Source organism: Aethalodelphis obliquidens, unplaced genomic scaffold (genome assembly GCF_003676395.1).
Source record: "Aethalodelphis obliquidens isolate GAN/ISIS:26980383/991018 unplaced genomic scaffold, ASM367639v1 scaffold30, whole genome shotgun sequence".
Lineage (NCBI taxonomy): Eukaryota > Metazoa > Chordata > Mammalia > Artiodactyla > Delphinidae > Aethalodelphis > Aethalodelphis obliquidens.
In genome coordinates this window covers 6,479,436-6,494,344 of record NW_020837974.1, presented here as the reverse complement: position 1 = coordinate 6,494,344, position 14,909 = coordinate 6,479,436, and the positions used below count along the sequence as shown (strand labels likewise).

Here is a 14,909-nt window from a genome sequence, read left to right as displayed (position 1 = left end):
AAGGGGGGCACTGCAGTGTCCCCTACCTGCAGAGAGAGAGACCACCAGCATGCTGGGTGCCCCTGGTCCTGGGCTGGGGGCTGAGGCTTGACCACCAGCAGCTCCCTCCTCCTCCTCTCTAAGGGGCTGTAGCTGGGCAGGGACTCAGGGCCGTGGACCTCTCCCTGAAGGAGCCTGAACTGGTCCTGCTGTCACCCCTTTCCCTGGGAGGAGAGAGACACTCAGAGAAGCAGAGAAAAGGAGAGAGAGACACACAGAGACACAGAGGCTGACTCCTAAGGAGATGCCAAGGGGGTGGCAGAGGCAGGGAGCTGAGGGAGAGAGGAGAGGCCCCAGCTGGCCCAGGTCAGGACCAGCCCCTCAGTGTGCAGAGGGGGGCAGGGAGCCCTAGGTCATGGTTCCCTTTGCACTGACCACAGAGAGGCCCTTTTGCAATATAGGAAAAGAAGCCAGATTGATAAAGGAAGTGTCAGTCATGGCAGGGGTGGGCGGGTTTGGGGAAGGCCCCTACCCTCCTCAGTCCTCGGAAGGAGCCTGGTCCTCGCTCTCCTGGTGCTGAGACTCCCCGCAGGCGGCCCCTCCACAGGCCTCCCCTCTGGCCTTGAAGGCTCTGCTTGTCTTCTCATCCCAGGAGGAGGGCAAGGCCATGGGTCTGAGGATGGGGATAAGCAAAGTGGGAAAGAAGATGAAGCTAAGAACACCAAACACTTTTAGCTGGAGTTGTCTGTCACCGCAAGAGGCCAAGGGACTTAGGGCAGCATCTGGGTTGAAGGGGGAGGGATGGTGCTCCACATGGCTTAGAGTTCCTAATAACAAGGGTGATACAGTAACAGGAAGTGATAATTTGGGGGGCAAGGAAAGGGTATAAGAAAAAATATACATTTGGAATTTTTACTTTTTTCTTTTTTTTTTTGCCTCTCTACACTGTGTCACTAAATATATCTCTGCACGTTCACACATCCTCGTCCAGTAAAGCTTCAGGCCACCAGAATACACATTTTTTCCTCACTTGCATACATAACCCCTCACATCAGCATTGGTGCACTAGACTCTGTAAAAAATTTTCAGTCACACTTTGTTTTTAAACTTGAGTCAATATAAACCTTGTTCAAAATGTTATGAAAAAATGTATATGTTTATACAAGGCAGGTTGTGACAGGACACTGGGGTTCTTTCCCCGTGGGCGGCCCCAGGAGGAGAGGGCTGGAGTCTCACACATTTGTGTCTCTGTCTCCTCCCACCACCCTTCCCACCCAATCCCCCAGGAACCAGCAGCGCCCTGCCCCCCTAGTGAGTGCACTCACACCCCTATTCCCTGGGGAAGAAGCTAGTTGACCTTTGCCATTTTCCCCACACCCCTGGAGGAGGGGGCCAGGATCAGCCAGGCCCTCTCCATTGTAATTGTTCGCCCCTCTGGGCCAGACCAAAGGGACGCTGCTCTGTACAGGTAGAGTCCAAGGAGGTGTCAGCTCATATCATTGCTATTCACGCCGTAAGTGGAATTCTTCATCGAGTCGTTGACTTCTCCACGGAATGCTGACAGATTCTGGGTGAACCTACAGAGAGGATGCATGTAGGTTGGGGGAGCAGGGTGGAAGGGAAAGATCTTTGCCTAAAATGTTTCTAGCAGACAAGTGGCTACTGAGAGGCAGAACGTATGAATCAGTTGTTTCTAAGGTCAGTTAATCTCAGTCTTAAGACTTTAAGGGAAAGTTGGGCTAGTTTTGCACCCCTTTCTACCTGACAAACTTCATGGCAGGTCTCGAGATCTGGTCAAATCTGAGGCTTTCAGGATCACCTTGGGTTCATGGCAGCACAAAAGGAATCTCACTGACAGAGACGGGAAGGAACCCTCACGAAGTGAGAGCTGGGAGAGGATGAAGCTGTCTCATTTCTTAATGCCAAGAGACCTGTGCTGTCCAGTATGGCAGCCATTAGCCACATGTGGCTGTAGACCACCTGAATTGTACTCAGTGCAACTGAGGAACTGAATCCAATTAAAAGAAACTTAAAATTCAGTTCCCCAATCACACCTTAATTAAAATTCCATACTTTAAATTAATTAAAATTAAAGAAAATTTAAAAATCAATTTAGAAAAACCTGACGTTCAATTCAGTTATCGGACAACTTCTAAGTATGTTTGGAACAACTTGAGTATGGGAATCTAATTGCAACTGTAAGTTTTATGAAATCTAAATACAAATCAAGTATTTCCGATGAAAATGTAGCATATGGGACTTCCCTGGTGGCGCAGTGGTTGAGAGTCCGCCTGCCGATGCAGGGGACGCGGGTTCGTGCCCCGGTCCGGGAAGATCCCACATGCCGCGGAGCGGCTGGGCCCGTGAGCCATGGCCACTGAGCCTGCGCGTCCAGAGCCTGTGCTCCGCAACGGGAGAGGCCACAGCAGTGAGAGGCCCGCGTACCGCAAAAAAAAAAAAAAAAAGAAAGAAAAGGTAGCATATGAATTGAGATGTCCTGTTAAGTGTAAAATACACAGGATCTTGAAGACTTAGTACAATAAAAAGAATCTCAAAATTCTCAATTTAAAAATATTGATTACACATGGACACATTATTTTGGATACATGGGTTAAATAAAATACATCAAAATGAAAAAAAAAAAAAGAATCCGCCTGCCAATGCAGGGGACACAGGTACGAACCCTGGTCCAGGAAGATCCCACATGCTGCGGAGCAACTAAGCCCGTGCGCCACAACTACTGAGCCCACGTGCCACAACTACTGAAGCCCGCATGCCTAGAGCCCGTGCTCTGCAACAACAGAAGTCACCATAATGAGAAGCCGGCGCACCACAACAAAGAGTAGCCCCCACTCGCCACAACTAGAGAAAGCCCGCGTGCAGCAATGAAGACCCAATGCAGCCAAAAATAAATAAAATTTAAAAAAAAACCACATTCTATCTACTTTAAATAAATAAATGCATTGATAATCTGTCAAATTTTAAAGGAATTATCAGAGGGCAAAATCTAAACGAAACTGGGAACTCAGAGAGTAATACACTAAAGACTGCTTTCCCCTTGAGGGCATTTGCCAAGCTCAAGAAACTTGCCATTTGGTGTTCAGGAAGCCAAGAGCAGGATACAGACCCCAAAGTCTTTGACAATGTGGTGAGTCTAATAGGAAATTGCCTGCTTGGCATAAAGTCAGGGTCTCAAAGTTCTACACCCTCATATTGTGTGACCTGGAGACCACCACGCCACACTCAAGCAGAGGATTTCGAAGAATTTGACTGTCTTGGACCTTGGTCCAGAACAGACAGAGAAAACTCTTTCTGGAGAATTTATACCCACAAGCCAGCCCTTAGGTAGATGTGCAGTCCAAATTCACAGAACCATTGGTCTGAAAAGTCTCAACCTGTGTTAATTTAACACACTCTAGGAAGTTATTAGCCTAAATTTTTGGCAGAAGCAAAAATTTTCTTTGGAGAAGCCCACTATCAGATGGGATTCTTCTATGCCTATTTGGTAACCTCTGAATTCAGTACCAAATTAATAGAAAATTTAATACCAGATTAATGAGCAAGGGATCTTATTTGGGTCACATTTAAATTAACCATAAGGTGTTGCTGTTAATAGGGGTAACTAACCCAGAGCCAAACATGCTTATGATTTAGATCCATTTACTGTTCCTTACAGTCTCTGTGGCCTTCAAACCAGCTTTCCCATTTGTTACTTTTTGGCCATCTTTCCAATTTCTTCTTTTAGTTTTTTGCTCTTGTTAGCAGCTTTGACTTGAATTTGTCATTCCAATATCTAATATTAAATTAACTGCTTTTAAAATTATTTTTCCCCAGCTTTAGTGAGGTAAAACTGACTAACAAAAATTGTATATATTTAGGTTGTATAGTGTGATTTTTTTAAGGTGTACAACATGATGGTTTAATATATGTATACATCGTGAAATGATTACCATGATCAAGCTAATTAACACATTCATCACCTCACATAGTTACCTTTTCTTGTGTATGTGGCAAGAACACCTACGATCTACTCACTTAGCAAATTTCAGGTATACAATATAGTGCTGAGTATAATCACCATGCTGTACATTAGATCCGCAGAACTTATAACTGAAAGTTTGTACCCTTTGATCAATATCTCCTCATTTCCCCCACTCCCCAGCCCTTGGCAACCATTTTATCCTCTGGTTCTATGAATTCAACTTTTTAGATTCCACATACAAGTGAGATCATACAGCATTTGCCTTTCTGTGTCTGACTTATTTCCCTTAGAAAATGTCCTCCAGGTTCACCCATGCTGCCAAAAAATGGCAGGATTTTCTTTTTTAAGACTGAATAATATTCCTCTGTGTGTGTGTATACATATGTGTATCTCACATCTTCTTTATCCATTCATCCATTAATGAACACTTATGGTGTTTCCATATCTTGGCTATTGTGGATAATGCTACAGTGAACATTGGAGTACAGATATCTCTTTAACATACTGAGTTCATTTCATTTGGATACCCAGAAGTGGGATTGGGATCATATGGTAATGGTAATTACCATGGTAATTCTATTTTTAATTTTTTGAGGAAACTCCATACTGTTTTCTATAATGGTTATACCAATTTACATTCCCACTAACAGTCAGTACACACAGGTTCCCTTTTCTCCTCAATCTCGCCATTACCTGTTATCTCTTTTCTTTTTGATAATAGCCATCCTAAACAGGTGTGAAGTGGTATCTCATTGTGGTTCAGATTTGCATTTCCCTGATGATTAGTGATGCTGAGCACATTTTCATATACCTGTTGGCCATTTGTATGTCTTCTTTGGAAAAATGTCTATTCATGTCCTTTGACAATATTTAAATTGGGGTGCTTCTTTGCAATTGAGTTGTATGAATTCCTTATATATTTTAGACATTAACCAAGTATACAGTTTGCAAATATTTTCTCCCATTCTGTAGGTTACCTTTTCATTTTGTTTCCTTTGCTATGAAGAAGATTTTTAGTTTGAGGTAGTCCCACTCGTTTTTGCATTTGCTGCCTTTGCTTTTGGTGTCATATCCAAAAAAATCACAACCAAGACCAATGTCAAAGAGCTTTTCCCCTATGTTTTCCTCTAGGAGTCTATTGCTTCAGGTCTTACATTTAAGTCTTCAATCTGTTCTAAGTTAATTTTTGTGTATGGCATAAGGGTCTAATTTCATTCTTTCGCATGTGGATAACTAGTTTTCCCAACACTACATGGTAATTCACAAAATTGAATACTACGCATGTGAAAATGAATGAATTACAGCTACCCACAATAAATGGGTAAATCACCCCTCTTCTGGAGGTGAGCCTGGGTGCAAATGCAGAGTTTTCTGGTAAGGTGGCTTGAAGCAGAGATAGGTGGGACAACGGTCTTTGCTTTCTCTGTGAAGTAAGTGCTGCCCCCTTCCGGAAGTGAAGAGGGAATGATGTGATGTGATTGACAGGAGCTTTGGGCAATGGGAGAAGGCATAAAAATTGCATTTAAGAATGTATATAACAAAACACGGGAATTCCCTGGCAGACCAGTGGTTAGAACTTGGCAATTTCACTGTCGGGGCCTGGGTTTGATCCCTGGTCTGGGAACTAAGATCCCACAAGACACATAGCGCAGCCAAAGGGGGGAAAAGAAAAGGAATGTATATAACAAAACAGAAACAGACTCACAGATCTAGAGAACAAAGTAGTGGTTATCAGTGAGGGAAGGGAAGGGGGGAGGGGCAAAATAGGGGTATGGGATTAGGAGATCCAAACTGCTATGTATAAAATAAATAAGCAACAAGGATGTATTGTACAGCACAGAGAAATACAGCCACTTGTAATAACTTTAAATGGAGTACAATCTATAAAAATATTGAATCACTATGTTGTATACCTGAAACTAATATAATATTATAAATCAACTATACTTCAATTTAAAAAATCAAAAAATAAAAATAGAACCTAGGATAACCACCCCACCTCCCAAAAAAGGGGAACTTTTAGCATCACCAATTTGTGCACTAACCCATTGTGGTACGTTGCAACAGAAAAAAATGGCCACAAATTCTTTGCAGCTCCTTCTATCAAGATGGAGAGGTTATTTCCTCATCCCTGAATCTGGGCTGGCCTGCTTTGGTCAACAGAATGTGATGTAAGTGATATTCTGCAATTTCTGAGCCTAGACCTCAAGTGGCCTTGCAGCTTCTGCTCTCAAGCGGCACAGTGGGGAGAGGACATTTCCAAAAATAATGACCAACACCAGGTATCACCTAATGCTAAGTGAACAATATAGAGAAGGCATAGCTAGAGTTTAAAATAAGGTTGGCAAATTCAGGGGAGGTTTTCTGTAGGAGGTGAGAGAGCTGAGCCTGGGTGTTTGAGATGGTGGAGAAAAGCGAGAGGATGGGGAGTGGAGGGGGAGCGGGCTCAAAGGCCCGCAGGAGAGGAGGGTGTGGGTGTCTGAAAGGCAGTGGGCAGTCACCCAAACTGGAGCGGAGAGCTGTTCTTGGAGAGCACTGGGCAAGAAAGCCTGGGTTATTCTGCAGCCAATGTCTGCCAATGACTTGTGAGTAGAGGAAGCTGATCATATAGGTCCAGTTTTCCTAAGAGTTTTCACAAAAAAGAAGTTTGAAAGAAACAATCACTCTGGGCCCAACCTCCTAATATCTTAAGCACTTTTTCCCTCTGTTGTCAGCCGTCTCCCCATGCTGTTGTCCTCACTCCCTGCCTCTAAGGGATCATTTCCATCAGTGTTTGTATCCATTCACAACTCATCTTGAAAACAGCTGAAAACACAGTCAGAACAGCTTAGGCACGAAAGGAGTTGATTAGCCCAGATGATTAGCCTGGCTTCCCGTGCTCACACCTGTCATCTGGTCTGTTTCTCTTCACTGCCCACTTCTGCCCCCTACCGTTCAGCTTCATTCTCTCATTCTCAGTCCCTCTTTGGTGGCCCCAGCACCAGCGGGCTCTTCCAACAAGGGGGCAAGATGACCCATCCTCCCATGTCAGTCTTGCAGGAAAGAATGAGACTTTTTCCCTTAGCTCCAGCAAAACCCCTAAGATTACTAAGACTGGACTAGCGTAGGTGACCCATCCATCCTGGAGACAATCAGTGTGGCCAAAGGGATGTGTTGCTCTGGGTGACCAGCCCTGAGTCAAGGGCAGGATATCCATGTTCTAGAAAGTAAGTCAAGACTGGAACTTTTATCTGTATAACTTGAGAGTGTACAGCTCTAAATAACCCATCCCCTCCTCTCTCGTCCTCCGTGCAGCCCTGAAGCCAGTGGATCTACACACCACGCATCAGTTGGGTTCTTTGATGGCCGTGGACACTGCTCGGGGCATAGTGCGGCACTGGAACGCACAGCTGGCCCCTGCGCTCCCTCCACACACCAGTGGCCTCATTACAATTGGTGGCCCATGAAGTGGGGGGGGGGTCTGGGGGCCCCCACACCATGGTGGTGCCTGGGCACCCACTTCACCACCTTTCTTCTGTCCATCTTTATGCAACAACTGGCAGGGATCTGGGCAGCCGTGGCTGCACTGCTGGCCTGGGAGCCCTGAACCCTGGTGATCATCGAACTGGCCAACACCGGCTACAAGTCTATGTACAGCAGCAACTGGTTTACCCTCCAGGTGAACGCGCTCCTCTGAGCTGCCTTTGCTGACCATGTGGCCTTCGTGGACGCCTGGGAAATGACCTCCAGCCTGGCCTTGCGTGACAGCGTCCACCCGGAGAGGCTCATCGTCCACAACAAGGTGGACTTCCTCCTTTCTTTCCTCTTCCCAACTGAGTGCTTCTGTCCACCCTGGGGCTGTGCGAACGGAAGACCCAAGCTCAGGAACCCAGCTGTGAAGAGGACCACAGCCACAACAGGACTTCTGGGATAAGGGCAGGTGCCATCAAGCTCTCTCACCTGAAGACCGCAATGGCTTTCGATCTAGTCCAGCCCATTCTATTGTTGCCCCACTCCAACCCCTTCTCCACTCAGAACAAGAGTGGTTATTTTAAAACGTAAATGAAACCAGGTCAACGGCCTGGTCTTTTGTATCAGTATAAAGCCAAAGCCTTCTATCTCAGGACAAATCCAAACCCCTAACCATGGTTACCAAGGCCTTGCAAGATGTCGCTGCCCAACTCTGTAGGCTCATTTATTGCCACTCTTCCCCAGCGCTCTGCAACCCAACCCCAAGGTCCTCTTGCTGCTCAAGTAGGTCAAGCCTGCCTCGGGGCCTTTATACCTGCTGTTCCAGTGCCTGGAATGCCCCTCTCCCAGACCTCCGTGTGGCCAGCTTTTTCTCATTCAGTTCTCTCATCAAACATCACCTCGGAGGCTTTTCCTGACCACTCTCCCACCCCAGCACTCTATACCCTTCTCACCCTGCTTTTTCTGCATATCAGTAACCAGAACCCGTAATTATTTGGTTTACTACTATTATTATTTACCTGTCTCCTTGAGTTTGTCTGGCTTGCTCACTGCTGTATCCCCGTGACCTCGAGCCGTGCTTGAGACATTGCAGGTGTGTTAAGCAGCATTCATTGAACGAATTAATAACTTAAAGTCAGATGACTAGAATACCTGTCTGCCCTGCACCTTCTCTCAGCAAGCTGCTTCCTCTGAGAAACAGGCGATGTATCGCCAAAGTGTCTCCTTGTTGCACTTGCTGGATTATATCTGCATGATTATCACTATGAACGCTTCACATTTACATTTAGGGCAGTATGACTTTTTTTTATTTTTTATTGGAGAATAGTTGAAGGGCAGTATGATTTTCAATGCAGTTTCTACTTTTATTTTGGAAGACTCTCCCAAGAACATTCTGCCATTTTACTAATGAAGCCCGAGAGGTGTCACACAGCTGTGCCAGTCTTTGGTCCTAGTGATACTGGTGACAGCTGTGGCAAAAGTACTCTGTCCTCGCTGGAAAACTGGCCTCCTGCGAGGGCTGGAAGTGACAACCCATGACTCCTCTCTGACATATCCTCTCGTGTCCTGGACGTCAGTTTCTTGTCTGGGGGTGGGGGGCTGGGGTCCCTGAAAGGAATTCAGTCAAGACTGGGGTTTATCGGTGCACCGTGGGCTCCTTGTCTCCGATCACGAGATCTGGCCGGCTGTTCCCCAGACCCTCTGTCTCTGGCGCCGAGGTTTCCCTGATCACCCTAAAGGGGGCTCCGTGACCAGGCACGACCACGTCGGCAGTGGCTAGGACCCTCTTCCGGCTGTGCTCCTGGGACACCGGGTCTTCACTCAGCGCCTGCCACGAGTCCTCGTCCCCATCACGTTCAAACACATCGCCCACTACCATGACGGTACCCAGGGCCGTGCCAGCCACCACCACGCTCACGTCCCGCTGGCCACCATGGCCGGGCGTGGCCCACACCTCGAGTCCCGGCCCCAACCGCAGAGGCTGCTCCTCAGCCAGCCCGTGGGGGAGGTAGCGGCCCCCGGGGAGGCAAAAGTCGTGCGAGACCAGCAGGGCCGCCGCGGGAAACAGCCCCAGGTTCCCGATGTGGTCCGAGTGTCCGTGGGTCCCCACCACCAGAGTCACATCTCCCGGGGCCACGCCCTGCCCTGCCAGGGCCCCCAAGAGTGCCTCTCGAGCCCAGGGCCCCGCGGTGTCCACGAGGATGGGGCCACGGGCCGCCTCCTCCAGGGCGGTCTTCGCCTCGTAGTCCTCGGGCGGGGGCTCTCGGTGGCCGGAGGCCGGGCCCCAGGCCTGGGGCAGAACAAGGGTCACGGAGCCGTCGGCGCGCACGGCGTCGCCGACCCCCTCGGGCTCCGCGTAGCCCTGCAGCAGAACCACCACAGAAAAGGCGTCGCCGGGCACCCGCAGCGGAGGCTCCCCGCGCAGCGGCTCGGTGCGCACTACACCGCTCATGGCCGGAGAGGGACGGGCTGGGGAAAGGAAGTGGGGCCTTCGGCGACTGTCCGCTCCCTTCGGGTTTCCACACTCGCCCAGCCTCCGCGGAGTGAATCTCAGTTCCTTGCCACCCCTCTCAGACCCTTAAGTTGGCATCGCCCAACTGAACTTCGGGGAGAATGCACTCGTCCCTCAGCGTCTTCGGCCACCACCCCGCTCGCGTGTGAGGTCCTCAACCGCCACCCTCCGGAGATAACCTTGTTATTTTCTTCATTCTAACCGGAGCCGCTCTCTACCTTGGACCTAGTTTTAGCTCCTCTTAGGTCTTGCCTCACTCTGAGGAAAGAAGAGACACGGGAAAAGCGCGTGGGAGTTTGTCCTCTGCGAGCTGCCGTCACCCAAGTATGGCGGCCCAGGCGTCGCCGCGCACGTAACTTAATTCCGTCGCGTTTTCAGGCATGCGCGGATCGCGGCTGCGCAGTCCCAAGCCCGAAACCTGTCTCAGCGCCCTGATCCACGCCACCCTCCTTGGGCTGCAAAACTACAAAGCACCGTTAGCTTTTAACAGGACGGCGACCAACGGTCCTATTCACTGGGCGCTGCCGTACCGGCCAGCTAAGATGTGTGCATGGCAGTTGTTTGAAATTTGGGGCCCAGCTGATATTCTAAAAAAAGTTTACTAGCGTTATAGAAAATTTGGCACCTTTGATATTACGTAGTGGCCCTGCAGTGAAATTAATATGAAGTAGACCAAGTGTCTACCCCACCTAACTTATCAATATTACCCCGTCCCCATCCAGTGTCCCCTTCCCGTTCACAGACTGTTGGCATGTAGCCTCCTAGATGCCGGCACCGTGTATAGGTCGTAGAGAGAATGTCCATTCAGCTTCTTTGTTATGAGTCTAAAAACAGACCCTCGAGGGGCAAAGTGACTTTGCTAAGGTCCACCGCTTCTAAGCCATGTTGACCTCTGGGTCCGGTGGGGAGTAGCAGACATATTTAAACATCTCAATACTGTCACCACCCACACCTGACAAGGGGATAAATGGCAGGTGGAGGACTCATCTGTCGGTGCCGGGCTTCCACTTACTGCTCCCACCTTTCTCCCCATAGCCATGCCATGCTGCACCACCAGGATCCTGCCTGAGACTACACGGGAGAGAAGAGCTACAAGCTCTAGGGTGGGGTCACTCACACATACACTCTAAAAGCTGTGGGGCAGGGAGCGCTCAGACTTCAGAGGGTTCTTCTCCAAGACCCCTGTCCCTCCTGGGGGCTCAAAGGCAAAGGTCAGAGTTCCTCTGGGTCATGCTTGGGGTGGCCTGGTGTGTTAGTCACCTCCTCCTCCTCCTCTTCTGTCTTCTCTTGCCCATCTGTGATCTTCTCCTTTCCAGTCCAAGTTTCCTGTAGACATGCTAGGTTGGGTGATAGAAAACAATTTAGATATTGGTCCTGGGGAGAGGGAAGGTTGTGACCTGGCAAGAAAGGGGCCAGCCGCCAGGCTTACCAGTTTCAGTAGCTCGGAGCACATGACCTTCACAGAGAAAATGCTGTAGGGGCTGCTCCTGATGGTGGAAATACCAGTCTCCCACGACGTCTTCAAACTCCTCCAGCATCGTCTCACACTGATCAGGTGTAAAGGTCAGAAGGGTATCTGCTCTGCTGGCCTCTGCAGACCCTCCTCTCTGCTCTTCACTCCCTGTCTCCCCACCCCACTTCGGAAAGGCAGGGAACCAGGAGGTTAAACTTGGCCTATTAGATGTGTGATCCTCATTCATTCAACAGACATTAACCAGCACCTACGCTGCCAAGTAAGTTATTATACTCTGAGTCTCAGTTCCTTGCCTGTAAAATGGGAAGTGGTAATAGTACCTACCACATCAGGTTGTTGTGAGGGTAAAATGAGGCAGCAGCTGGAAAGTTTGTGGCCCCAAATCGGGCACACAGTAGGTGCTCAGTAAGTGGCAGTATATATCATTAGCCTCCATTATTACTTCTTGATATGCTCCTGGGCCCACTTCAGTCAATGGCAGAGTCCCTGCTCTGCTCAAAGATGGACCTCCTTAGGATCTAGCTCCCGTCTCAGGTTCCCTTCTCACCTTCCTGGGCAGTGCAGTAACCTATCCTACCTGCTTCTTGAGGAACGTGACCTCCACGCTGGGCTCATCCCACAGCTCCAAAGGGATCCCCAGATCCACCTTCACCCCCTTCTGCACCAGGCCTTTCAGCGTTGCCATGGTCTGACTCTGCCCCTGAGAGATGGGAATTTGAGATCAGCCCAGGCCACTGCCCTGCCTCCTCCCCTTTTTGCCATATCAGCTTTGTCAACTACTGGAGACCCCGGTGAGTTCCATAGAGATGAGATGAGGGAGTCTACGATGGGGAGGGGACACTCCAGAGCTGTGGGGAGCTGGGCAGACATCGTGAGGACCTCAGGGGGTACAGGTTGTAGTTTCTGAGAGATGGGATCCTGCCCTGGAGAAGAGTCTGACCTTGGCATATCTCAGTGAGCCCTTGCGCTCGGCATGAACACTGTAGTCCAGGATCCGCTCACATAAATTCTCCAAGGCCTCTTCCAGCCTTGTCTCTCTGTGGGAAGAGGGGAAACAAAGACTCCCTGGATGCTGTGGGCGCTCCCAGGGCTCCTTCGGGGATTGGAAGGTGGAAGAACACCAAGAAGAACTCACGAAACACTGTAAGGGATGTGTCTCTTCCTCTTGCCTGTGTCCAGCACCTGCCCCAGCTCCAGCACCTCTCGAGATCGGCCAGTGCGACTCAGCTCGTCCTGTAGCTCCAGGCTCAGCAGTTTACATACTAGATATCCAAGGGGACGTGAAAGACAAACAAACAAAGCAGCAACTCATTCGGCAGATAAGCAAAGGCAGCAGAGCACAATGGTTATGGGTGCAGGCTCTGGAGCCAGCCTGGCAAGGCTGGAATCCTGACTCAGGCACTTAGTAGCTGGGTGACAATCCTGCTGTGCCTTGGTTTCTTCACCTCTAAAATGAAGATAATAATAGTACCTCCCTCACAGGGGTGTGGTGAGGATTAAATCAATCAATCTATGTAAAGCCCCGAGAATAGTGCCTGGCACGTGGTGAGCACTGCCTAAGTGTTTGCTGTTTTCTGCAGTTATCTGTTGAGCCCCTTCTGGATGCACAATAGCAATACAGAGAGTAATAAGACCCATGATCTATCCACAGGACATTGCCAATGTCTCTGGGGATAGATAAAAAGGTGGTGACAATATTGTGTAATGGACTCTATCAAGAGACTTAATCTCACTAGGAAATACAAAATTCATTCAATGGTCGTTCATGGACTTCCTACTAGCCTACGATTTCCTCAAGGATGAGCATTGTGTCTCTTCCACCACTGTCTTCCCAGCACCAGTGGGTCCCAAGAAAAGGACAGGCCTATACAGAAGTGCCAAGCAAACTAAACACAGGGGCAAGGAGCAAAAGTGTCCCAAATGTGCCTATGGCACTATGCTAAGGATACACAGGGAGACACAGGTACTCTCCTTCCCTCCAATGCAGTGGGAGGTGACAGATCAGGAAGGAGGCTTCCAAAGGAGGTGACATTTAAACTGGGTCTTGAAGAACCAAATACAGAAGGGCAAGGATCATTCCAGGCAAAGAAAAAAACAATGTGCAGAGGCAGAGAGGTGTGAGAGGATGAGGCAGGCTCAGTGACCACTGAGAGGTTCAATATGGCTGAAGCATGGGCACTTTGGGGATGGGAGGTGGGGTATGGAAATGTAAGAAGGATGGAGGCCAGACCACAAACACTTGGATGCTCTGCCAGAAACGTTGGCTGTAGTCTAATCACAGCAGGAGGCCTGAAGAGGTGTTAAAGCAAGGACGTACACAATTGAGTCTGTGTTTAGAAGAACTGACAGGTGTAGGCGGTCAAGAGTAGGGACACAAATGAAAGGAGAGGAGAGATGAGGACCAAGTCAGGAGGAACACTGCTACTGAAATGCAGCGTGGAGTGAGCCGAAGGGGAAAAGAATCCAGGAAGAAATTAAAGCCAGGGAGTCAACAAACCAGGGGACCAGGGCACTCTGAAGTGCCCCCTCCCAGATGGGCCCCATAGGTGATACAGTCACAGAAGATGCTGCTCACGGTAAAATCCATACAGTGCACACCCTCTGCAAAACCTCACAGTTACGGGGAACCTCTCCCAGTTGTGTGGCCTCCTCTTTCTTTTATGAGCTTCAAAGGCTGACGTACTCACTCCCAAACCCCTCAGGAGGGCGTGGGGCCTATAATTTGGGAGCGTCTCCGCTGGGGTGGAGCAGAGGATGTCCACAGGTAATGAGCCTGACACCTCACTCCTGCAGTCTCTTCAGATTTAGGTCTGGTGGCATGGAGGACACACACACACACACACACACACACACACACACACACACACACGATGCTCAGTAAAGTGGTCGGTCCTGAGCCGATAGTCTCTGCACTACAATTCCCACAAACCATTGGGGGGCCCAAACCAGCAAGAAAAAGCGGGCTCCCTCTGGATGTCTCATGGGAATTGTAGTGCCATAGTTTTGGGGTAGCGCTATGCGTTCCCTCCGTTGACCCCATTCGAATTCCACCAGGCTCCATCAGAACCTCCCTCAGGTCCTGAAGGAGGTCAGATGACCCACCCATCACGGTCCATTTGGTCTGGCCCAGACGGAGGTGGGGCAGAGGGATGAGAATAGGGGCTACTCCCTTTAGATACCTTCGCATTTGCTGGGCAAGCGTTCTGTGTCATCGTCCTCCTCCTTCGGCGTCCCAGACACAGTCAAAATGAAAAGCAACATTCCCAACCGCACAGGTCCCATGACCAAGTGCCGTCCACAGCCAACCACCTCCTGCCTTCAAACCAACTTCGGTCAGGCAGCGGGCCCTTTAAATCCCAAGGCTTTCGGCTGCAACTTTAACCCAGCCTGGCAGGGGAAGCGCAAGCGCAGTGCCGGCTCGAAGGGGGCGGGGCTTCGCGGCAATGCGGGCTTCCCCGCCTGGTTTTGTGGCGCCTCCCAAAGGTCCTGGCTGCCGGATAGTGAAGGAATAA

At 49.4% G+C, this 14,909-nt stretch overlaps 2 protein-coding genes across 2 annotated transcripts; both read right to left on the bottom strand.

Moving 5' to 3' along the window:
* Nucleotides 1–908: 908 nt before the first annotated feature.
* MBLAC1 (metallo-beta-lactamase domain containing 1) lies at nt 909–10,388 on the bottom strand. The gene is made up of 2 exons (XM_027125938.1): nt 8,431–10,388; nt 909–1,556 (listed from the first exon to the last, which is right to left on the bottom strand). The coding sequence occupies exon 1, from the start codon at nt 9,861–9,863 to the stop codon at nt 9,048–9,050; it is 816 nt and encodes a 271-aa protein (XP_026981739.1). The 5' UTR covers nt 9,864–10,388; the 3' UTR covers nt 909–1,556; nt 8,431–9,047.
* A 115-nt stretch (nt 10,389–10,503) lies between these two features.
* On the bottom strand, nt 10,504–14,777 carry CNPY4 (canopy FGF signaling regulator 4). The gene is made up of 6 exons (XM_027125939.1): nt 14,577–14,777; nt 12,533–12,659; nt 12,338–12,434; nt 11,975–12,097; nt 11,353–11,470; nt 10,504–11,260 (listed from the first exon to the last, which is right to left on the bottom strand). The coding sequence occupies exons 1-6, from the start codon at nt 14,677–14,679 to the stop codon at nt 11,136–11,138; spliced, it is 693 nt and encodes a 230-aa protein (XP_026981740.1). The 5' UTR covers nt 14,680–14,777; the 3' UTR covers nt 10,504–11,135.
* Between the last annotated feature and the right edge of the window lie 132 nt (nt 14,778–14,909).

Bases quoted from the DNA above. Each gene is read 5' to 3' on its own strand.
- CNPY4 (XM_027125939.1), bottom strand. From the start codon at position 14,679: ATGGGACCTGTGCGGTTGGGAATGTTGCTTTTCATTTTGACTGTGTCT. The intron at 11,471-11,974 runs GTAGGATAGGTT...ACACCTGATCAG, and splicing joins TCACGTTCCTCAAGAAGCAG to TGTGAGACGATGCTGGAGGA. The intron at 11,261-11,352 runs GTAAGCCTGGCG...CACCCAACCTAG, and splicing joins GCTCCGAGCTACTGAAACTG to CATGTCTACAGGAAACTTGG.
- MBLAC1 (XM_027125938.1), bottom strand. From the start codon at position 9,863: ATGAGCGGTGTAGTGCGCACCGAGCCGCTGCGCGGGGAGCCTCCGCTG.